Genomic DNA, 24,374 nt, shown 5'->3' on the forward strand with positions numbered 1-24,374 from the left:
CCGCTGGGTCCTCCAAATCATATCCAGAGGATACCGTATCCCGTTTCGTCACATGCCAAAATTGAAGTCCCTCCCCGACGTTCCACCCGGTCAGTGGGAGGCCGCTTTGGCAGAAATTGGCCGTCTGCTAAAGAAAAGAGCCATCCAGCCCGTCCCCCCAGACCAGATCGGATCAGGGTTCTACTCCAGGTTCTTTTTAGTGCCAAAAAAGACAAGGGATCTAAGACCAATTTTAGACCTTTCACTCTTGAACCTGACAGTCCCCAAAGAGAAATTCCGAATGGTTACGTTGCAGTCTATTCTCCCCCTTCTGGGAGAAAATCACTGGATGTGCTCCATAGACCTCAAGGATGCGTACTACCATATACTAATGGACAGGCGCTCCAGGAGGTTTCTCCGCTTCCAGCTGGGAGCCAGTCACTACCAATTCCGGGTCCTTCCCTTTGGTCTCACCACAGCCCCCAAGGTGTTCACCAAAGTATTAGCAGTGGTAGCGGCCCACCTGAGGCTTCAGGGGGTGCAGGTCTTTCCCTACCTGGACGACTGGCTTCTCACCGTCCCAACAAGGCATCTACTACTATTGGCACGAGACTCCTTTCTCCATCTTGCTCCCTGTCTGGGCATCACAATAAACACAGAAAAATCCAACCTAGCACCCACGCAGTTCATAGATTTTATAGGTGCCAGGTTAGACACGAGGAGATTAAGAGCCTTCCTCACTGTGGACAGAATTCAAAATCTACAGCTCCAGGTGCGGGCCAGTCTCCACTCAAGCTCAGTTCCGGCGGAGTTGGTCCTGAGGGCCCTAGGGTCCATGGCGGCAGCAATAGCACTTCTTCCTCTCGCCAGGTTCAATATGCGCATCCTTCAATGGACACTCCTAGTTCAGTGGTCGTATCTTGCTCTTCCTATGCATCATCCCATTGCGATCAGCAAGGCTTGCAAGCGGTCCCTCCTGTGGTGGCTACACTCTCCAGATCTCCACGGAGGCCGCCCCTTTTGTGCTTCTCCCCACGGTGACCACGGACGCCTCCCGCCTCAGGTGGGGGGGGCATTTTGCAGGCCGGACGGTCCAAGGCACGTGGAACGATTCAGAGACCTTACTGCATATCAACGTTCTAGAGATAAGAGCAGTGCTCTTAGCGTTGCTAGCACTTCAGGCCTTTCTTCCCTTGGGAACAATTGCGATTCAATCGGACAACATGTCTGTTGTCTGGTATATCAACAAACAAGGAGGAACCAGGTCTTACCCTCTTTGTCGAGAAGCCATGAGAGTGTGGGAATGGGCAATCTCCACCAACCGCTTTCTCATAGCAACACATATTCTGGGTCGGTCCAACATCCTGGCGGACAAACTCAGTCGCACCATTCTCACCCCTTACGAGTGGTCTCTCAATCCTCAGGTAGCGGAACGCATCTTCGCATGGTGGGGAACTCCTTGTTGCGATCTTTTTGCGTCTCCCTCAAACACCAAGTGCGACAGTTTTTTCGCTCTAATACCTCCTCCCGGAGGTACCCCAAGAGACGCACTGGTGCATGCTTGGCCACCCGGTCTTCTTTATGCTTATCCCCCCTTGCCCCTGATGCTCCAAGTTCTTCAGAAAGCCTCTCGGTTGGGGTGCAGAATGATTCTCATTGCCCCATTTTGGCCTCGACAGATCTGGTTCCCTTTCCTAAGGTCTCACTCAGTGAATCCTCCTTGGATTCTAGATCCCATTCCAGATCTGATATCTCATCCATCCCGCTTATCACCCCCGAACCTGGACAACCTGAAGCTGACCGCTTGGCTGCTCCAGTTCCACTCCTGATCAGGACTCCCGGTATTTCGTCCCCTGTTAAGGCCATCCTGGTGGCGGCTCATAAACCATCCACTAGGAAAGTCTACCTCAGTAAGTGGAAACGGTTCTCCTTGTGGGCGGAGTGGCAAGGCCTAAACCCCTTCACAGTTCCCCTTCCTCTGGTGCTTGACTTCTTAACCACTCTTTTTAATGATGGTGCCAGCAGTTCCACGGTCAAAGTACAACTTGCGGCAATTTCTCATTATCATATTGGTCATGACTCCAGTCCACTGATGTCTGCCAAATTGTGTAAGATTTTCCTAAAAGGTACTTTCCTTCTCAGGCCCCCTGTAAAGCAAGTGGTTCCTCCTTGGGACCTTTCTTTGGACCTCCAGGCCTTGACCGCTCCCCCCTTCGAACCGGCGGCTACTGTAGATCTGAAATTTTTATCTTTCAAGACGGCCTTTTTAGTAGCCATTACCTCGGCCAAGAGAGTCTCAGAACTTCAAGCATTATCAGCCAAACCTCCTTACTTGGTCTTTCATCCGGACCGTGTATACCTCAGGACCAACCCTTCCTTTCTTCCTAAGGTAGCTTCTGAAGCAAACATTAATCAATCCATTAACCTTCCGGTTTTCTTTCCTAAATATCAAAACAAGGGTGAATACAAGCTTCATTCCTTAGATGTTCACAGGCAACTTAGATTTTATCTAAACAGGACGGCTGGTCATAGGCAATCCGACCAGTTGTTTATTTCCTTTGCTAAATTTAATTTGGGCAAGCCAATTTCTAAAGTCTCATTATCTCGCTGGATTTCACAGTGCATCTTATTGGCGTATCAAGCTTCTGGAAGGCCCGCACCGGAGGGTGTACATGCCCATTCAACCCGGTTAGTCTCTACCTCTGCCGCCTTTAAGGCTAGGATTCCTCTAGATGATATTTGTGCAGCAGCCACTTGGGCTTCATCTCATACCTTTATTTCCCACTACAAGTTGGATCTTACGTCTAGGGGTAGAGCATCCTTTGGCTCCGCGGTGCTCCGGAATATCCTTCCATGATGGCCGCCCAAGATTCAGGTAGCTGGGGACTCTGTCCCACAGGTTGCAGACAAATGAATCTCCTACTTCAGATTTAGAAGTTATGTACTCACCATAACGTTCCATCTGAGTAGGTGTATTCATTTGTCTGCAACCATCCCGCCCTCCTATCCCCCTGGCCTTTTTCAGTTTCCTGCATAATATGTGTTACCCTTTTCAGGGTGTTCATGCTGTTGGCAAACTCGATCTGAGGTCATGTAGGGAGAGCAGGGCATTATGGGTGAGGGGAGGAGCTGAGAGCTCGGATCCATAGCTGGAAAACCATGCCGGTTTGGATCCGATATCGGATCCATAACCCACAGGTTGCAGACAAATGAATACACCTACTCAGATGGAACGTTATGGTGAGTACATAACTTCTAATTATGAGCTTTCACTTAACCAGTCTATTAATCTGCCTACTTTTTTCCCCTCTCTGCAAGATGACAGTGAGTGAGTGCTGCATACTTTGGATATACATAGGCAATTCAGGGCTTTTTTGAATAGAACTAAGGCTATTAGAAAATCTGATCAGTTATCTGTTACTTTTTCATCCTAGATCTTTGGGACTTGCTGTATCCAAGCAAACTATTTCTTCTTGGATTTCTAAGGCTATTTCCTTTTGTTATACTTTTCATGGCAAGAGCCTTCCTTCTTCAATTAAGGCTCATTCTAGCAGAGCTGTGACTTCTTCTGGTATTTTTTTCAAGAGCTTAGATACTATGTTCTTGATGCAGGTGCCTGGACTTCTGTGCATACCTTTACCAAGCACTGCAAGTTAGATGGTATCTCTAGAACTAGGGCTGGTTTTGCTGGAAATCTTCTACTCTTTCCCCCTCCCCAGTTTCCTCTTTAGCTTTGGCACTCTCCCATATGGTAAAGAATACTGCAGTAGTGAAGGCAAGGACATAATACAGTTGTGTAAAATCTTACCATAATGGTAGATGTCCTTGCCTTCACTGCTGCAGTATTTGCTCCCCCCATCCCCCCTAGTCTCTTACCTTTCTGGATGTACAGATTATGTCTTGAGTTCCTTGGACTGGTGTTCTTACTGGAGCAATCAGTTCTGTTTATGGTAGGCCTGAACATCACCTTTATGCCCTATGCTACGCAAGGAGTGTTTGGGTGATGTTTAGCATACCTTTTAAATAAGCAAAAGGTAGTCTTCAGTAGACTGGCCAGACATTTGGGCTTCCACAGCAGGGAATCGCATATGGGGGTAATGAATACTGCAGCAATGAAAGCAAGGACATCTACCATTATGGCAGGATTTTGCACAACTTTACTTTCTTCTGATACCTCCCCAGAGCATCTCACTGAGGAGGACCCTTGGAAGAAGATGTGTAGGAGGAAGCACCTGGACTCCCCAGAAGAGTCAGTCACCAAAGATACAGACTTTGGTGAGGTCACCTCCTGAAATGTTTCATTTGGAGACATCCTTGAGGTCTTACAGCAGAGAGGTGGATGGACTCCAAGCAACCCTTCATCTGAGGAATCTGTATTCCTGGAGGCTTTCATACTAGCCCATCTACCTCCTGGGTTACTCCACCTGCCGATGACCTTATTGAGTTAGTCTCTTGGCAGATGTGGAGTGATCTCAACACAGTTGAACCAATACCTACGAGACCAGACAAGATTATGGCACCAGCTTTAGACAAGCAGTTTTGAGGTAAAGGTGTGCCTGTTGATGCCATGGTCATAGCAGCAGCCACCAAAAAGGAACTTGCCAAGGAGAGTTCCACTGTTCATCACCCTAACAGACAGTCAAGAGTGATGGAGAAGTTTGGGAAGTATGTCTGTACTTCAGTGACCTTTGACTTAAGGTCATAGAATTATTTGGCACATTTTACAAGGTTACAGAGGAATTTGATAAAGGAGCTATCAAATACCGTATCATGATCTGTTTCTGCAGAAGTCCAATTATCTGTGACTTCTCAGATGGCTACACTTCAATCCATTTCCAATTCTTCCATGAGGCTCATTTCACATGTAGTCCAAGGAATATCAAGGACAGCAGGTTCAGGATTGCCATCAGGAGACATCCCTGGATGCACCTATGTGATTTTGTGGAGCCCTTCAAGTTGTCATTCTTCAATGCTCCTTTTGACAGCACTTCTTTATTTGGCCCCAAGGTGAAGAAACCATTACCCAGGTATGAGAAGGATGGAAAGACCCTGTCTGCCATGGGCATACATTTTTCAACCCTTCAAGATCCTTTTCTAGGTATCAAAGAGGTGGTTGGAAGATGTGGTTCGACATCCCATGGTCCTTTCCAGGGCACATGTGGAGAAAGTTCCCTAAGGGGTAGAGGAGGGAACTCCAGTGGTCAACACCATCCCCACGGCATGGCAGAGGTGGCCTGCAAAACGAGGGGTCCAGAGATTCTTTCTTTGACAGACCTTAGTTACCATTGCTTCTGAGAGGAGGGCCAATTGTCCACCTCTGGAAGCAATCAGGAGTCGATTATTTCTGCATCAGAGAGCCTGGCTAGACATAACAAAAATACTTGGGTGCAGAGGATTATTTGCAGAGGTTATATAATACCCTTTTCCCTTCTACTTCGATCTCAGGAAAAATCCCCAATGTTCCACCCAGTTAGACAGAACAAGCAGCAATTCAAATACAAAAGCTGCTACAGAAACCTGGTCCCGCCAGACCAGACAGAATCCAGAACTTACTCAAGGTTCTTTTTAGTGCCAAAGAAAACAGGGGACTGGAGATTAGTTTTGTATCTCAGTGATCTGAACAAGTCACTTTGACACACCAAGTTTCATATGGTCACGGTTCAGTCAATTCTCTCTTTTCTGAGCAAAGACAACTAGATGTGCTCGACAGAACTTTAGGATGCGTACTATCACATGAAGATGACCAGATTATCCAGAAGGCATTTATGCTTCCATCCAGGGAGCCAGTCATTACCAGTTCTGAGTCCTGCCCTTTGGCTTAACCATAGCCCCCATGGTGTTCACCAAATGTATGGCAGTTGTAGCAGCTCACATGAGACTGCAAGGATTCCAGGTGTTTCTATATCTAGACAACTGGGTCATTACTGCTGCAACCAAGCATCAAATAAGGACAAGAGATCAGGTTCTCCAGATGTGTTCTTGTCTGGGGATAACCATAAATTACAAGTCTCAGCTGGAACTGACTCAGAATTTGGAATTCATAGGAGCTGTGTTCAACATAAAGTCAGTGATAGCTTCACTGCCTCCTTCAAGGGTTCAACGTATAAGATTACAAGTCAGGAGGATAAATTGCAGTACCAAGATTTCAGCCTGTGTGGTCCTTCAATCTCTAGGATTAATGTCAACGTCAATAACAGTACCTTTAGCCAGATTTTACATGAGGATTCTCTGGTGGATACTAGCAACACAATAGTTGATACTTTACCAACCCATGTCAACTCTGATACAAATCACTCACATATGCAAGAATGCTTGGGTGGTGGATTCAATTAGATCAGGTTCTATGATACCATCCATTCATTTCACCTCAGCCCGAGGCCATAGTGACAGATGCTTCCCAGTTGAGGTAGGAGGCACTTTCTGGGGAAAACAGTCCAAGACCAAGACACTTGGAACCCCGAAGAGGCTGATTTGCATATCAACATCCTAGATATGAGAGTAGTGCTTTTAGCATTGCAGGCTCTTCAAGATGCTCTCCCTTCGGGGATGAGTGCAATTCAAATGGACAATATGTCCAGTAGTTTGGTACATCAACAGACAGACCAGATCTTACCACTTGTGTCAAGAAGTGCTCAGTGTGTGGCAATGGGTGATCTCATCCAACAGCTTTCTCATAGCAATGCACATTCCAGGGAAGTCCATTGTGATAGCAGACAAGCTGAGCAGGTGAATTATTCTACCTCATGAGTGGTCTATCAACAAAAACATGACAGAAATGATTTTTTGTCAGTGGGGCTAGCCTTACTGCTATCTTTTTGTTTCTCCCCTAAACACCAAATGCAGCAGCTACTTTGCCCTAATCCCCCACAGGGGAAATCATTGAGGGGTGCTGTACTTCACAATTGGCCCCCTGGTCTGCTATCTGCCTATCCTCCTATCCTGCTCCTTAAGCTGACATTTTGAAGAGTAAAGTCTTCCTCTTTACACCTTACTGGCCTCGACAGATTTGGTTCCCTTTCCTTTGGCCTCACTTTATTCACCAACCTTGGGTTCTGGATCCAACTCCAGACCTCCTGTCTCACCTAAAAGGCATGATCCATACAGACATATCAAACTTCAGGCCGACAGCTTGGCTTCTCCAATTCCATTAATAGCCAGAAAACCTATACTCTCTTCCCCATCTGACATATTTATCTTCACATAAACCTTCAACCGCAAACTCTGTTCTACCAAATGGAAAGGATTTGTGTATTGGGCACATCAAAATCATGTTGAACCTTTTTCAGCTCTGATACATAACATCATTGAATTTTTGGCTCTGATTGTTAAAGAAGGAGCTAGTTCTTCGACCATTAAATTTAATTAGCAGTGATTTCAAATTTTCACATTGGACTTGAGGGTTCTTCTGTGGCCTCTCATAACTTGTGCAGAGCCTTTTTGTGAGGCACTCTTCTTTTAAAGCCTCTTTTTAAAGATCCTACTCCCCCATGGGACCTCAGTCTGGTACTGCAGGCACTTATTAATTTCCCCCTTTCAAACCAGCAGCTAAATATGACCTTAAATATCTTACTTGGAAAACAATGTTTCTAATAGCCACTACTTCTGCTAGATGAATTTAAGAAATTCAAGCCTTGTCTTCCAAACCTCCATACTTGATTTTTCATAAGAATAGAGTTGCATTATGAATCAATGCATCCTTTCTTCCCAAGGTAATGTCAGAACTGAATATCAGTTAGTGCATTCATTTCCTAGTTTTCTTCCCCAGTTTTACTATCAAAGGCGAATACATGTTACATACTAGACACTCACAAACAATTATGTTTTTACCTGCATAGAACAAAGGACATAAGGAAAACAGACAAGTTGTTTCCTGTGCAGACTTAAAATTGGGAAAACCAGCTGCCAAAGTAACTTTAGCCAAATGGCTATCTGATTCAATTTTTATATATAAAAAAATACAGTGTTACATTACCTCAACCGGTACAAGCTCATTCAACTAGATCCACGGCAGTTTCTTCAGTTTTCTTCTTTCTAGGAAGTCCAGGGACGACATATGAGCAGCAGGTACTTGGGCTACTCCCCATAACTTTGTTACTCATTACAAACTGGATTTGGTCTCCAGAGTTAAGAGTATCATTTGTTTCAACTGTGCTCAGGAATATCCTTCCTTGAGTCCACCCAAGATTTTAGGTAGCTGGGCACTCTGTCCCATTAGCTGAGGATAGAATGAAAATTGACAACATCAGATAAAGAAGTTGTATACTCACCATAACATTCCATCTGTGTTGTCCATTTTCATTCTTCCTCAGCTACCTACTCACCAACTCCATCCTTTGCAAACTTCTGGAAGAATGAATTTTATGTGAATGTCACTGTCCTTTACATTGAGCTCCAGATATATCCTTTATATGTTTATCTATTTATCTGTCTATATATATATATATATATATATATATATATATATATATATATATATATCTATATACACACACACACACACACACACACACACACACACACACATTTATTTCCTGGGGTTTGGTGCAGTATGGGTAAGGGAGAAGTTCAAGAGTTTTAGATTGCAATGACCTTTAGCAATGGCCAAGTCAGATCCAAGGGATTGGATCCAAACCTGTTAGCTGAGGAAGAATGAAAATGGATAACACAGATAGAAAATTATGTTGAATACATAACTTCTTTTTATGCAATTATGCTGTCTTTTAAATGCACCTGTGAAGAATTTAAGTAATTTATTTTGTGTTGCCTCGAGTCTTTTATGCTTGTTTACTAAGGTGATTGCTATTACGAGAAGTACATATTCCAAGGTAGGGAGTACAATACATTTTGTCAGGGAACCATAGGCTGCTTTTGTCCCAGCAGGTGGCAGACATGACGAGCATTCTGTTGGTAGAGTGGTAGATTCAGTGTGTGTATTTAAGTTATGGTTTACCCATACTTCTTGGCAGTTGTAGACCTGAATATATTTCATTGGGTTCCCATCACAAACAGTGTTTCACTTACTGTTCAGCATACTGAGATGCTCTTGAGTGCCAACTAGTATGCACACACATTATTGAAAAATTATTTGTGGATTTGCCTTTGTTAGAGCATTTGACAAAGCCAGTACCTAAGCTTGTTATCATCTGTCTATTCCTATCTGACACTTCTACTACTGTCATTACGGGTCATTTCATTCAAAGGCTTTCTTCACTCCTGATACTTTTCTGTGCCAATCCTTTGTTTCTAACTGAATCCCTGTGGAATGCTGCAACTATCTTTGTCCACTTTTTTCTCTCAATCATCCATTTTCTCTTTGTTTAGGTATATGTTTTCTGTGTGAAATAGGTATTTATGCAAGCTTCTTTTGTACTTTGTTAGTACATCATGCCTTTCTGGTGTTTTAATTAATCCACCCCTTTCTTTGCTTGTGTACTCTAATGTGACACACATCCCCATAATACCACACTGATGCACAACAAGTGTTGCAGTAAATGTCTAAACAAAATGGGCATACAGCATACTTCCTTTGGATTTAAGTATGTGTCTTGCAGTTATGATCTGTACAAGATTTTTTTGTTCTAGGTAACTCTAGTCAATTCCACATTTTTAACCAGTAGTGAAGAGAGAGGGAGGCCACAGTAGTGCAGCGGTAGCATTGTCGCCTCACAGCAAGAGGTTCTCACGTTCGATTCTCGGCTGGAGCGCCTTCTGTGTGGAGTCTGCATGTCTTCCTCATGGTCGAGTGGTGTTCGAAAGACATGCGTGAATGGGCGTGCCTTCATGAAGGTTGGGCAACGGGCTGGCACCTCGGCACTGTAAAAATCAACTGCCAATCACTAGCGGACCGGAGTTATGCTGTGGCGACCCCTAACCGGGAAAGGCCGAAAGAAAAACAACAACAACAAGTGAAGAGAGAGGGAGCCTTTCCATAAGACATACCTTTACTGTAAAATATAGTAGAATTCTTGAAAGTGTTCAGTCAGAAGCACTTTTAGAAAGTTATGAAACTGTATTTGTGCCCTGCAACAGACCATATAAGAATTAATGATATCACATAATTAGCATAGGTGGGCAGTGAAGAAAGTGTATTGAAATTAACAGCTGCATTGTGTCTTTCTTTTTATCCTCAGTTAAACTGATTATAAAGGATATTTTTCATTTTTATGTTTAGTAGTAAGGACACTATTATGTCTTTATCCTCATCAGGAAAGTTCAAACATTGTTTCCTCTGTTTATCTTACAAAAAATGAAAAAGAGAAATATATGGTTGTATAATTACATGTACATGATATTTACAGTAATATGAAATGACTCTTAAGGATTAAATGTTTTCAGCTATCTGTGAACTAAGCATCATTAGAGTTTAATTGCTTCCACTAAATTTTTGTTTAGGAACTCAAGAAAAGAGCTAAATGATATACGTTTTGAATTTACTCCTGGAAGAGGTGAGTCTAATTTAAAAAAAAATAATCTTTTCTTTCTTAGTGTGGATTATGTATTTAATCGGAACAGATGCTAAATACACTTAGAATAGTCAGCTGAGGCCTAACTTGAAAGCATTTTATTTTGCCTGACCAATTTTAACAGAGATAGCACATTAAAGCATTTTATTGTGTCTGACCAATTTTAACAGAGATAGCACAAAGACTCAAGATTGGGGCAAACTGGTGTTTATTACTACCTTTCAAAGGACAGTAATGTCACTGTACTTTTTCTGTGCTGCTCTTTGAATATAATATTTTCATTGGAAGGAAGCTAACAGCTACATGATTACAAGATTATAAGTAGTCATATGAGCAGTTTGGACCTGTTTCTCTCTCTCTCTGATTTGTATAAGTGATTGCAGTTCACAAAAAATTGAACTGCATGAAAACTGGGGAAATTTAATTTATTAAATGAGTTAAAGTAAGAAAGCATGATTTTAGTTCTTGGTAAATATACACACGCACACACACATATATATATATATATATATATATATATATATATATATATATATATGGATCTACCTGACTACATCGACAGTGCACAACAGCGACAGCGACTTCACCGACACCACATAATCGACAGTTCACAAACACGACACCTCATACACTCGACACATCATAACAACAAACAAAACAAATCCCCTGTCCAAAACCCACACACACAACACAAGCACACCAAAATCCTCACAAACCAACACTAACCCTTACATACACAACTATCTACAACCCTAACCGAAACCCTAACCCTAAGGTCCGGCACTATAGCACACTCACCTAACCCGCGCCCTAACCCTAACTCACTTAACCCAACCCTAACCCAAAAAATATCACTACTGCACCCTTACCTAACCCGCGCCCTAACCCTAACTCACTTATCCCACCCCTATCCCTACAGACCATCAACATCGCACACTTACCTTACTCGCACCCTTACCTAACCCGCGCCCTAACCCTAGCTCACTTATCCCACCCCTATCCCTACAGACCGTCAACATCGCACACTTACCTTACTCGCACCCTAACGGCCGTCACTACCGCATACTTACACATCCTTTCCCCATCTCAGTGTTCTCAGCGTCGGTGTTTTCCTCTGTCGGTCTTCTGACTTGTCGATCTTCTGACTTGCTTTCGCTGTTGTGAACAGTCGATGTAGTCAGGTAGATCCATATATATATATATATATATATATATATATATATATATATATAATATACGTTATCATAGATACATATAGATGTACACACACAAAAGATATGTAAATAAATTATATATAAAATGTTTGTATACATTTTACTTGGCACTTCAGAGGAAACAGATATGAGGCAGGTCTTGATTAGTAACAACATTACCTTGTTTTTCTGAAGGATTTCTTGCAAACCTGGAACAGATTTATTGACAATAATTAATGACAGACATAGTCAGTGTATTTAAAGTATACAAAGATACCATCATTATCACTACCCCCTGTAGTTTTAATGCCTATCGCATGAACTTGTTGCCAGAGTAGAAGTCATAATGTTTGGCAGCCTCCCATTGCATGTGTTACACCTGCATATGTATATTTATAATTTTCTTGTCAGATACTGAGCTGAGCATGTGCATACCCTATTAATTTAGCTAACAGCATGCCCAATATTAGCTTGATCTTTTTTTTAAGGTCTTGACATGATTTGGCATTATAGAATGCACTGCTTTAAATTAGCAAGGCACACAATATATTACATGCTAAGCATACAGAAGATTATAACATTTCTTGATTAGGCTAAAATGTTATTCTCTGGACTATTTAGATTTTGATATGATGCTTTCTTTTGCTTCAGAACCAGCTGGCTAATTGCTAATTTTACAAACAGAATGCTTCCTTCTAAACCATGGAAGCTACGTCTATGCCTTCAGCCCCTGTTGCAATAGCCCTGGCTTCCTACTCTTATTTTTATCATATTTCTTCTGCAAATTACTTGTATGAGTAAGTGAATTTGTTTCTATGTTTTCTTCATTTATTTCCTACCTGAATTTGTCTTTCTGAAAGTTACTTCCATGTACTAGATATAATAAATAATTCCTGAATTATGGAAGTACCATAAAGATGCCCTCAGCAGGAAAAGCTTTGCAGCAATTCCTTATTTCTTATTGTTCAAACACTGTGGTGCACCATATTCTGTTCTTTAATACTTAAATCTTTGTTTGCTTGTTTTTGGCTTGTTTCAGCCATTTATATATTTTAGCAGGTCCATTATTTATCTAATGTGTACATTTAGATTAACAGTGTCTCTTTATTGGTAATTAAATACAAATCTCCCTTACCTCTGCTTTACCAGTACTCTGTCAGTATGGGCTTTAAAACAGTATCGGTTGATGTTTCCAAGCTGTGTTTTTATACCTTATTTCTTCAAAGGTATGCCAGGACCTAATGATACTGGTCACTTCCCAGAGCAGGAGATATGTTCTTTTAATGATTTATTTTTAACAAATAGCACATTAGTCACAGGAATAGTTCAAAATGTCTGTTACTTAATGTAAATCTATATATAGAGATGCATTCTCAACAATCTAATATAAAACATCCTTATCAAAACATATCCCTACGCACAAATACTATTTTTGACATCTTAAAATCCTGTAAAGATAAATGCCTCACCTGGGCCACTTCCTTATCCAAAATATACAAATATATATAACGTGGGTGTGAGATTTTTCTTTTTTTGTTTCTTGCGTTTTATTTTAGGGGATAGAGTTGTCTCTAATCTGCCATATAACATGACTTACATTTTCTGTACCTTTCTGGACAGGATTTTACCTAAGTAAGCTCTGTATTCTTTCACTTATGCTAATGTTGTCATCCATACCAATCATTACATCAGTTTAGCTGCGCACAGGTATAAATCCTGGTCTAGTTATTTAAGTCCTCCTCTGCCTCATTCCTAAGTTTGTCTCCACAGCCACCTTAAGCTGTTGTGACTAACAGACATTACAGGGTATATCTTTCTGCCATCCTTAAAAGTTGCCAATGGAAAAAAAAAAAACATTGTTATGAAAATCAAATACAAGTACCTTGGGAAAAAAGTAATATCTTAAGAGCTAATAATCTTTGTTCAAAGGTCAGTAAAAGAGGTACCCACCATGCTAAGTATTCCTTTACAACCTTAGCTGCTTTACTATAATTTAGTCTGATGGTCACTGAACACGCTCAGGCAAAGATTATGCCTCAATATGTAACTGAGGTCACTGTACCCAAACATTTAAATTTTCCACTGTGTCTTGGGGGGGGGGGGGGGTTACTCAAAAGCTTTATATCAGTTTCTGTCTGACTAACAGTATAGGCTAATATATCCCCAACTCCAACAAAGAGAGACCAGATATCCATTAAAGAGTCTTATGATTCCCTCAAAACAGAATGAGCTCATCAGTAAAAACACCCACCTGGTGTGTATTCAGTAGTTCCAAGGCATATTCTTTCTGTCCATTCTTCTATATATGTGATCTGTGCCAAGGACTATATGGCATGTGCAAAGAAAAGAAGGGGATGTGGATACTGTTGTCTGGTTCCTTGCCACAAAGCAGTCCCTTCTGATATGTATGGGACTGTGAATAATACTGATTTACTACCTTGAAGAAAATTCTTAAATATATGAATACATTTCCCAAGAAGTTTGAAAAAGATATCTCCATCAAAGCTTGTCAGAAGTCATTTTCACATCAAGACTCATAACTAAATATGGATCTTAATCATCCTATCTGTCCAATCTGGCTGATGGATCCTTGAGTGCTTGTGGGACCAGAGTCAGCAAAGCTAGTTCTCCAGCCTCAAGCTCCTTTCATTTTCCCTACCCATAATGCACCTGCAGGTAAAGCTGACTCAGATCTTGTCCTGACAGACCAATGAAGCTTGCATAAGTGAAACCAGTTTATCTTGCTTTTCCATATATGATTCCAATAGGAAGAAGCAGTGTATAGTATATATACTTCATTTTGATCACTACTGCACTAGCCTAAGCTATATAGGTTATATCCTGCATAGGATATACCAGCCAGCCAGCTTCCAAAGCTTCAAGGCACCCTTCCATGCACCCAAAACATTAGTCAGCTTGAGTTGAGCTGACTAAAAAGACAGGTTTGGGCATCAAGTCTTTAAGAGCTTTCCTGTCGCCAAAGAGAATGCACCTCTGTAGGCTTTCAATGATCGATGTTTGGCTAGTGCAGTTCCATTGCTGGGCAGATAAATTCTGTTTGGGGAAAAACCTTCCACATATTATTTTTAATGTATACATTTACTTTCCTGTTAAGAAAAGTATATTTAAGCTAAGGATATGTATTTGTATTGACTGTCACATGACTTTGCTGTACTTTTGTGTTTGATAGTTTAAAAGTTAATTTAAACATTCTAAAAACATTTTTTCTATAAATAAACTGTGCTTAAATTATTTTAGGGAGCATATAATGTGTATTAGAGTGCTTTCTACTGTGTTTTCATTGGGAAAAGTACCTTTATACTGCTATTAAAAATGTGCCAGCTTGTGCTGCTTTCTTCAGGAAAGAAGCACCATTTTCTGCTTAACCATGGAACAAACTACCAGTCCCACAGTCAGACCTTCTTCCATTCACAGGAAGAAAAAGTTAATTAAACAGCTTTTGTCTCCAGAGCAGGCTAGCAGTTTGCCTCATCAGCAGGTGGGTGACTCTGCAGAGGCCAAAAGTGGTTCCTCAAACCACTCATTTTTGTCCCATGCATTCCTCTGGTATTACCCATGCAGCCACTATGGACCAGGGGTTAGCCACTTCCTCTGCGTCTGTTGGGATTCCCTCAGTGGACAAGGAAGAGTCACTTTTGCCAGTGTTGGAAGAAGGGGCAGGAAAGTTGTCCCTGCTTAGCCAGAATGTTGTGCCCATCCCTGGAGAAGTTGTTGCTGTCATTAATTACTCTGTTTATCATATCTTTCCAGTCATAAAGAAGCAGAAAGCCACACATGTATCTTCTCCTGTTCTAGTTTCATAGCACAGGATTACTTTATTAAGTCTGGGTCAGGGTCTTGAAGAGGCTATTGACCTTTCTTTTTAGGTGGTTATGGGAAAGAGAAAAAGTGATTCCTTTTTTCCTGAAGAGATTCAAGAAATTGAATCTGGAAAGAAATGTGATGAGGCAGATATAGTTTTTTTCCCTCCTCAGATTTCTGATTCAGAATCAGAGGAGAGCATGTTATCTGAATTTTTCTGTCTAGGACTCTCTTCCTTAGACTATTTCCAGAATGTGTCAGTGTTTCCAGAGGGTTTCTCAGTCCCTCAGAAAATAATATGAATTGTTACAACTGAAATTCCAAGAACTACCTCCTATCTCCTTAGTGCTGTCAACAATGGATGATGTGTTTGTCACAGCCTATGGTTTCCCAGATTGCCTACCTGTTGCAAATAAGGAAGCAGATAGTACATAAAAAAATCTGCACTCTTTCAAATATCTATACAGTCATCACAGACCTGACCCAGCAGCTTTAGCTTTAGTTAGTCCAGCTGCTTACAAGCATTTTACTAACTGTAATACTTCCCCTTCTGACAAGAAAGGTAAACAACTGATAAATTTGGGGGGAAAAGTGTATGCTTCTGCAACTTTAATTTTTAGAAGTTGAATTGTCAAGGTCATATTTTGTTTTATCTGCAGTTCCTCCTAGACAGGAAATACCTGTTTTGTGTGGTTTAGTTTCTTCTATTACTCAGGTCACTATTCATTGTGTGTTTATGACTCTAGAGATAGTACAGCCGGGCTGTTGCCATTGATACTGTGTTTAGGAGGTTTGCCTGGCTGCATTTTCAGAACCTCTCAGAAAATGTAAAAAATGAGATTTTCAGTTCACCTTTGGGGTAGGCATTCAAATAAGTATGACTATGTAAGGGACCTTGTCCCCCATCCCCCACAACCCTGGCAATCCCTTATCCCTCCCAGAAAGTCTGAATCTCCATTTCTGTGCTAGGCAGCAGATTATTTCACCCATGTGTGTTCGGAGACTTATTCAACAGTGTTACAGATGGCAGTAGAAAGAACTCCCTCCTTCACAGGGATTTATTCCACATCCACCAGACCAAATCCCTCTGTTCCTTCCTGTTCTATAGCATATGCTTTCTCAGGGAGGTAACAGAAACAGTCCCTCCTTCCCAGTGTAGAAGAGGATTTTATTCGAGAACATTTTTGATGGCAAAGAAAGACTATGCCTAGAAACCAGTTCTGGTCCTTTCATTCCTAAACCACTGCATAATAATGCCTAAGCTCAAAATGCTTCCACTTCGCAACCTGTTAACCATTCTCCCTCATATATGTTTTATGTTTTCAAACTTAGATCTAAAATATGCTTATCATTACATTCTTATCTATCCAGACTTCAGACATTTCTTAAGATTTTATTTATATGGATCACATAATCAGTTGTTTGCCTTACCCTTTGGGCTATTCACTGTCCCAAGTGTGTTAAAGTGTCTGAGTCCATTAATAGCCCATTGCAGGCTACAGGGTATATGCATTTTTCCATATTTAGACAACTTGCTTATCTTTGCAGAGCCTTCTTCTAAGTGTCAGGAATCTTTCACATGAGTGAGATATCTCCTATGCAAGCTGAGATGTCAAGAGAACATTCAAAAGTCTTTTTTGATTCTGTCACACAGAGTTGTGCTCCTGGAGGGTCTGCTAGATACCCGAGAGAAAAAAAAGAAGCTTTTCATCTATAGGAAAAAATAAATCTGTATATACATCTATTTCATAGATTTTCCACTCAGACTTTGGTCACTGCAAGGGAATACTGCAGGAGTCTGGGTTTTGGAAGACATAGTGGTACATCAGTTTGCATTGTCACCTCACAGCAAGAGGTTTTCTGGTTCAATTCTCAGCTGCGGTGCCATCTGTGCGGAGTCTGCATGTCCCCCCCTGCATTCATATGGGTTTCGCTCGGGTGCTCTGGTTTCCTCCCACATTACAAAGACATGCTTCTGGAGCATTTCTCCCCGGGCCCCCGCTGAAAATTGGCTCATTCCAAGTCAGACTTTCCTAGTAAATAAATAAATAATAAATTATGGCATCAATGATTCTCATGATACCTCGGGCAGATCGATACAATGGTATCTGAAGTCTCTTTCGTCCTAGCACCAAGATCCATTATCTTTTTAAATTCCAATTTTTGGATTTGTGCAAAGAGAAATCTCTTGGTTGAGAAAAAAAAATCTGCCCCCACCCCCACGCTCCAAAGCAGCAAGTCACCACAGATATGTCTTGACTTTATTTGGATTGCAGTTCAGTGGGGATAAAAGTGCAAGGTATCTGGGACAACAAAGACAATATACAAGCACGTAAAAATGTAAAGGAGATGATTGCCCTTGATGCACTCAGCTATCTTAATCACATTTTGTCCTTAGGACCACTTCAAGTTCATTACCACAGTGATATACTACATAAACAAGGAGGAACCAGATCTTAGCCCCTATGCAAACTAACCATGTAAACCATGGGATATAGCTTTATAGCACAGTCTCATTCTACAGGCAACCAACATTCCATCAGAGCAAAATTGTATGGCAGACAAGCTGAGCAGAAGAAAGGTAAACCCTTACAAATAGAAACTAAATGAAGTTGTCTTCCAAGATTTGATCCTTCTCTGGTGAGTTCCTCAAGTAGACCTTTTTGTCCCCTCCTGGAACAATTAGCTGGCAAAGTTGTGTTTCAGGACTCCATGCAAGAAGGCCTGTAAGACAAATGCCTTTTCTTTTCTTTGAACAGGAATGTTCCTGTATACTTTTCCACTTTTTCCAATAATCTACGGTAACTCTGAACATCTGGAAATAATCCCCATGATCATTGTGGTGAACCTCTTCTGGCCCAGGCAACAGTGTTTCTCCCTTCTTTTGGAATTGTCTAAGAATAATTGTCACAGGCTGCCTCACAAGCTAGATCTATTGGCACAAGAAAAAGGGTGTTTGATACATCCTGACCCAAAACAACTTAAACTGACTACTTAGATGATAGGGTCATAATACCTTTTAGGCACTTATTTACTGAGGATGTGCAGCAGTTACTAGTAGAGGCAAGAAAGCCTGCTACTAGAAAATCATATATCAGCAAATGGAAAATGTTTTCTAGTTGGTGCCAACAACATAACCAGCATGTATTCAGGGCTAGTGTTTCTCTGGTTTTACAATATTTGTGTAAGTCATTTTCCTGTAGCTTGTCTTATTCCTCTGTCAAGATTCATGTGTCTACCCTTTCCATGTCTGTCCATGCATCCTCCTCTTTCAAGCCATTCCCATGTCAACATGTTTTTAAAAGGGGTATTGCATAAAAGACCTCAAGAAGTCAGGTGGCTCCAGCTTGAGATCTTAATTTTGTGTTAGAGAAGCTAATACTTGCTGCAGTCAGCCCAGGTCATCTGATTAACTCAAGGTTCTTAACATGGAAACAGTTTTACTGGTTGTTCTGACCTCTGCAAAAAAAGTATCTGAGTTGCAAGCTCTTACAGGGGGTCAGCCTTATCTCATTTTCCACAGAGATGAGGTTTCCTTGAAAATTAATCCTTCTTTTATCCCTAAATTGTTTTCCTGGTTTACTTTAAGCCAAACTATTCATCTCCTTATGTTCTTTCCTGAACCCCATAGAAAGAATACTTCATACCTTACATATCCACAGACAAATCATATACTGTCTTGAAAGAAGACATTTTTTTCAGACCTTCCAATCAGTTGCTCATTTATTATGAAGGTACGAAGAATAGACAACCTGTGTCAAAGCAGACTATTTCCAAATGGTTTGTCTCGGGCCATTACCTTTTGTTATTCCCATCAGAAAAAAATTATTCTAGGCAGGATCAAGGCCCACCCTACCAGGGCCTAGCTTTGTCTGGTGCTTTTTGGAAAGGGTTGGATTTTAGAAGTATTCTAGAAGCTGCAACTTAGTACTCTGTACATACTTTTTGCAAAGAACTGCAAGCTAGATTCCTTGCCCAGGTCTTGGTCTGGCTTTACTTCAGGGGGTCCTGGTCCCCTCTGTTTCCACACCACAGCTGTTCTAAGCTATGGTATTACTTAGGCAATTGGAATAGTGGTGAATATAAAGAAGATAGTACTGCTGTGTAAGTAAACTTACCACAACAGTTGATTTTCAAATGATCACCAACCCCCTTGAGGTATCGTGTGTTTTTACACCAGAGTATGGACTTTTGTGTTTTGGTGTTCCAAACAATTGTGTTTTGGTGTTCCAAGCAATGTCATCTCAGGGCTTGGCCTCCTTTTCTTAATTGGCATGAAAGCTCTGAAGGGCTTGGCATCCAAACCTGTCTTTTTAGACAGCTCAACTTGAGCTAACAGTTTGAGCACAGGGAAGGTGCCCTGAGGCATATGGCTGGCTGTTATATGCTATGTAGGATATAACTCATATAGCCTAGGCTACTGCAGTAGTGATCATTCGAACATCTGTTAAGTTTACTTATACAACTGTACTTTATTCTAGTGTGTACTTTAAGCTTTTCATTTCTAGGTATTGATAAAGAGAAATGTGTTAAATAGTGTTTAGAATGTGGCCATACCCCCCCCCACAATACTCCTGATGTTTGTGTAATTTGTGTGTGTGGGGGGAGGGTCTGTCTTTTGACTGATTACTCTGCAAGACCTTTGGACAACATGCCTTAGCTGATAGAAAAAATAAATCGATTAAAGGTTTGCTGCTCCCAGTCCCTGAGGCAGACACAGACTAGAGAACAAGATAGATAAAAACAGTGATAATGGTAAGTAGAGATGTAAGGCCAAAGATAAGGAATCTAATATTAGAAAACACAAACCAAAAGAGTCTCGTGGTGCCAGATCTTCTAAAGATTTGAGACCAGGGATGATTGTCTCTTTAGCTCCAACAAAATCAGCTTCCTCAGCAGTGTCTGCTTCATAACCAATTAGTGTACCCAACAAGTCTCAGAAGTGTGTGGCCTCAGGAACTTTTTCAGAGAGAGAGAGAACTCTCTCAGTTCCTACCTCAGCCAATTTTTCAATCTTCAGTCAGGTTTTTCAGGGGCATTCCCAATTTGGAATTGTATCAGATTATAAGGGCTTTCATGAAAACAGAAATATAAGTTGTTCTCCCATCCCCTTTTGTTTTGAGAGTGGATTGGGCTGGTCACTCATCCCCTATCTTTGATACTTCCCTGGTCCAGCTTTCAGATCTACTGGTATTGGAGGCAACCACTTTCCCAGAGTCTGTGGCTCCAGCACCAATTGATCTCTTAGCTTTAGAACTAAAGATGCTGAATCTGATCCACTCAACTCCAAGGCCCTTGGAGTCAAGCAGATCTTGAGACCAGTGTCTTGAATTCAACACTTAAGCACCATTTTTGGAGCCATCTTGTATGACTCCCTTTTTAATGTTGGAGTTGTCAACCTCTGAGGCTGTGACACCAATCCACTCCTTGGTTCCATATCATCTGTTGGGTTCAGGGGTTCCCTTTTCAGTGCTCCCTACCTGTTAGGCACAGGTAGCTCCAGCATTTGATGTGGGTTCCAAGGATCTGGCGGATGTGGGCTCGGCATTTGAGGTTATTGGGAGGATTATTGCTTCTACCTCAAAAACTGTTATTCTGGTTTCTTTGGTATTGGCTTCCCTCAAGGACACACACTTCATCACTGCTTCACCCTTCACATGCTTCCCAGGATCAGAGCTGGAGAAATCATCTCAAGAGATGTGCACATCTACAGGATCAGTCAGTCCTCTGAAGTCTCAGATCTGCCCCAACCTGATGTTCCTAAAAAGTAGGCATGAAAGAGGAAGAAATTTGTCTCCCCTGAGGAGTTGGTCACTTCACATACTGAATTGGATGATCAGGAAGTTTCATCTTAATCCTCCTCAGAAGTTTTAATTTCAGTAAGGTCCTGGATCTCAGGCAGCAGATGGGAAATTGACCTTCAGGCTCATCATCTCGGGACAAAAATATTGTATTTGAGGTATAAAAATAGCATTCTCTAGTTCTGGAGTGGTGTCTCCAGCTGATAGCCTTATAGACTTAGCCACCAAGAGGACATGGCAGGAGCCCAGTTCATCTGATGATATCCCTCCAGAAAACTGTATAAAATACTTCAAACCCATCCCCCCAAAGAACAAAAGGTTTTGATCCAAGAATTTCTAGGAGAATTCCATCATTGTCACAGCAGCAACCAAGAAGGAGCTGACAGAGGTTACAGCAACTGTGCATCTACCCAAAAAGAAGTCCAGGGGATTGGAGAAGATGGGAAAGTGTGTATATGCTTCAAGTAGCTTTGGCCTCACGGTCTTGATCTGTGGCACCTATATGAACACATTTCCAGAGTGATTTAGCTGAAAAAGAGCCAGCCTGTTTGAAAAAGCTGTCTATACTTAGCTCAAGGAAGCAGCTCCAGGTTACCCTGGCAGTGTTTATCATCACAAGCCTGTTTATGTTTCTAAGGTACAACACAGTTGATGGATCAACTGAAGTGCTGGATGCAGGTGTCACAATGAGATTTTATGCCTGATCTTGCCTTTGTGACTTTGCAGAAAATTTCAAGAGATCCTTCACCAGTGCCCCTTAAGATGAATCATCTTTGCTCCAAGCATTAAAGAAAATATGCAGAATCATGAACAGGATGGGAAGACACTGTCTGCTGTAGGCTTAAAGTTTGAGACCCCACAATGATCTTTGTAGTAGGCAACAAAATAGGTCCAAGTCTATATGTTTTTAAAAAAATCCCAGTGCCTGCATGTTTAGTCCACTTCTGACAGGGGTAGCTGTAGTAGAGACAGTCTCTTTAATTGATGGAAACCCAGAGGTCGGTGAGGTCTGTAGAACAAGGGAGATTGTGGGCCTTTTTCCGACAGGTAATCTTGCCATCTCTGAATGGCTGACCCACTGCTTCCCTCTGAAGGCATTTGGAGGTTGTTTATCCATTCAATCTCCTGCATGGATGGACATCACTCAGGACTCTTGGGTAAGAGGGATAATATCCAGAGGCTTTACAGTTCCTGTTTCTCATTCTCCTTCCCTTCAAAATTGTCTGCTCCTAAATATGCCACCCCACCAACAAGAAGTTGCCCAAGGAAAAATTCTGTCTCTTATAATAAAAGAACCATCCAAGAGGTTCCACCAAATAAGATAGGTAGAGGTTATTATTCCAGGTTTTGGTTTGGTTTTAAATAAAAACAGGAACCTCAGGCCAGTTTTGGACCTAAGTAAACTCCACCAGTGTGTGACAAAGAACCCATTTCTGAATGGTTATGGTGCAAGCAGTTTTACCTTGCATAGAGGCAAATGATTGGATGTACTCACTTGACCTTCAGGATGCTTCCCTCTGCATCAAAATAGCCAAAGCATCCAGAATATTTTATTCCTTCACTTCCACTTAGGAAACAATCATTTTTAGTTTAGAGCCCTGTCCTTTGGTGTTCCCTTTGCCTCCCCAGTGCTCACCAAGTGTAGGCCAATAAGAACAGCTGCTGTGATCCTAACAGGGAGCCATGTATTCCCTTACTTGGAAATCTGGCTCATTGTCACAATGAGAAAATCTCTTATCAAGGCAAGGAACTGCTTTCTTCATCTTTTCTGTCCTTTATCATTTCTGTCAACTACAAAAAGTTAATTTTATAACGGAGGCAAGCCTTTTATTTCATTGGATGCCACCTAAACACAACATGCACTGTATTCTTTCTTTCAGAAAGAGTTGAGATTCTTAGACATTCCATTCAAACATCTGCTTTGGTTTTTAACTCCACCTGCAGCCTCCGTCCTGGAACTAATTGCATCTTCTATATTAATGATACATTTGTCATAGTTTTACATGAGAATTCTGCAGTGGTTGCTCAGAGTAAAATGGCTTCAGTTAACAGACCCCCTGTCAGCACCCATAGTAATACTAATTCTCAGAAAGAGTCTCTACCTACAAAGTACACAAAAGCAAATGGAAACGCTTTTCAGATTGAGCATCCACTCTAGGAGTAAACGACTCTTCTGCATCTATTCTTCAGGTTCCTCATTTCCATTTGCAACTCCTTTTTTCACATTCCAGTTGCTTGACTACTAATGCACAGTTACCCACAGACTCCAACTTCCACCAAGGTATTGATTCTCATTCTTTGACTTCTCATATATTATGCAAAGCCCTTCTTAATGGCACATTTTTACTCTGCCCCCCAAGCAGAGAACTAGTCCCTCTGTGGGACCTCAATTTTGTCCTCATACCCTTGACAAAATCACCATTTGAGCCACTGAAATCCACTGATCCAGAAGTTCCTTACACCGAACACCCTGTTTCTTCTAGTGGCTATTACTTCAGCCAGAAGAATTTATGAGTTGCATGCCCTTTCCTCTAAGCTACCCTACCCTGGTGTTTCATAAGGATAGAATTTCTTTATGCATAAATCCTTCCTTTTTTTTTTACCTGTTACCAACTTAACATGAAGTTCTATAACAGTATAATAACAGCTATGAATGAAGAATTGTGCTGTGATATGATTTATATAGATTTAACTTCAGCATTTGACAGGGTCATGCACAAAACACTCATCAATAAATTAGTACAACTTAGGTATTGATGTACTGTTGATAAGATGGATAGCTGCATGGCTTACAAATGGGACATGGCAAGTATCACACACCAAATGGACAGGTGAAATCCTTGGTTACAGTCAGGGTGTCCCACAGGACTCTCTCCTAGGCCCTTACTTGTTTAGATTGTATCTTTCAGACCTTACTTTTTCATCTGAGGTATTCTACAGTCTATATGCTGGTGACCTGAAATTGGGTAAACTGATTACAAGTGTTACAGATAAGGCATGTCTGCAAAATAATTTGACTAAATTGACCATTTGGGCACAGGAGAATAACATGTTGATAAATACATCAAAAACTAAGCATATGAGATATGGGAGACATAAACTGAAAGGTGAATATT

General features: G+C 41.3%; 1 protein-coding gene across 2 annotated transcripts in view; it reads left to right on the forward strand.

Annotated features, from left to right (window-relative positions):
• The window catches only part of STK39 (serine/threonine kinase 39), a 2,138,083-nt gene that overhangs the window by 1,812,905 nt on the left and 300,804 nt on the right, over positions 1-24,374 (forward strand). For both annotated transcript variants that reach the window (XM_044075594.1, XM_044075595.1), the window contains one exon: positions 10,372-10,424. In XM_044075594.1, coding sequence (XP_043931529.1) covers positions 10,372-10,424 — 53 coding nt within the window. The remainder of the gene's footprint in view (positions 1-10,371; positions 10,425-24,374) is intronic.

The sequence above is a fragment of the Protopterus annectens genome, chromosome 6.part1 (genome assembly GCF_019279795.1).
Source record: "Protopterus annectens isolate FY-2018-M chromosome 6.part1, PAN1.0, whole genome shotgun sequence".
Classification (NCBI taxonomy): domain Eukaryota; kingdom Metazoa; phylum Chordata; order Ceratodontiformes; family Protopteridae; genus Protopterus; species Protopterus annectens.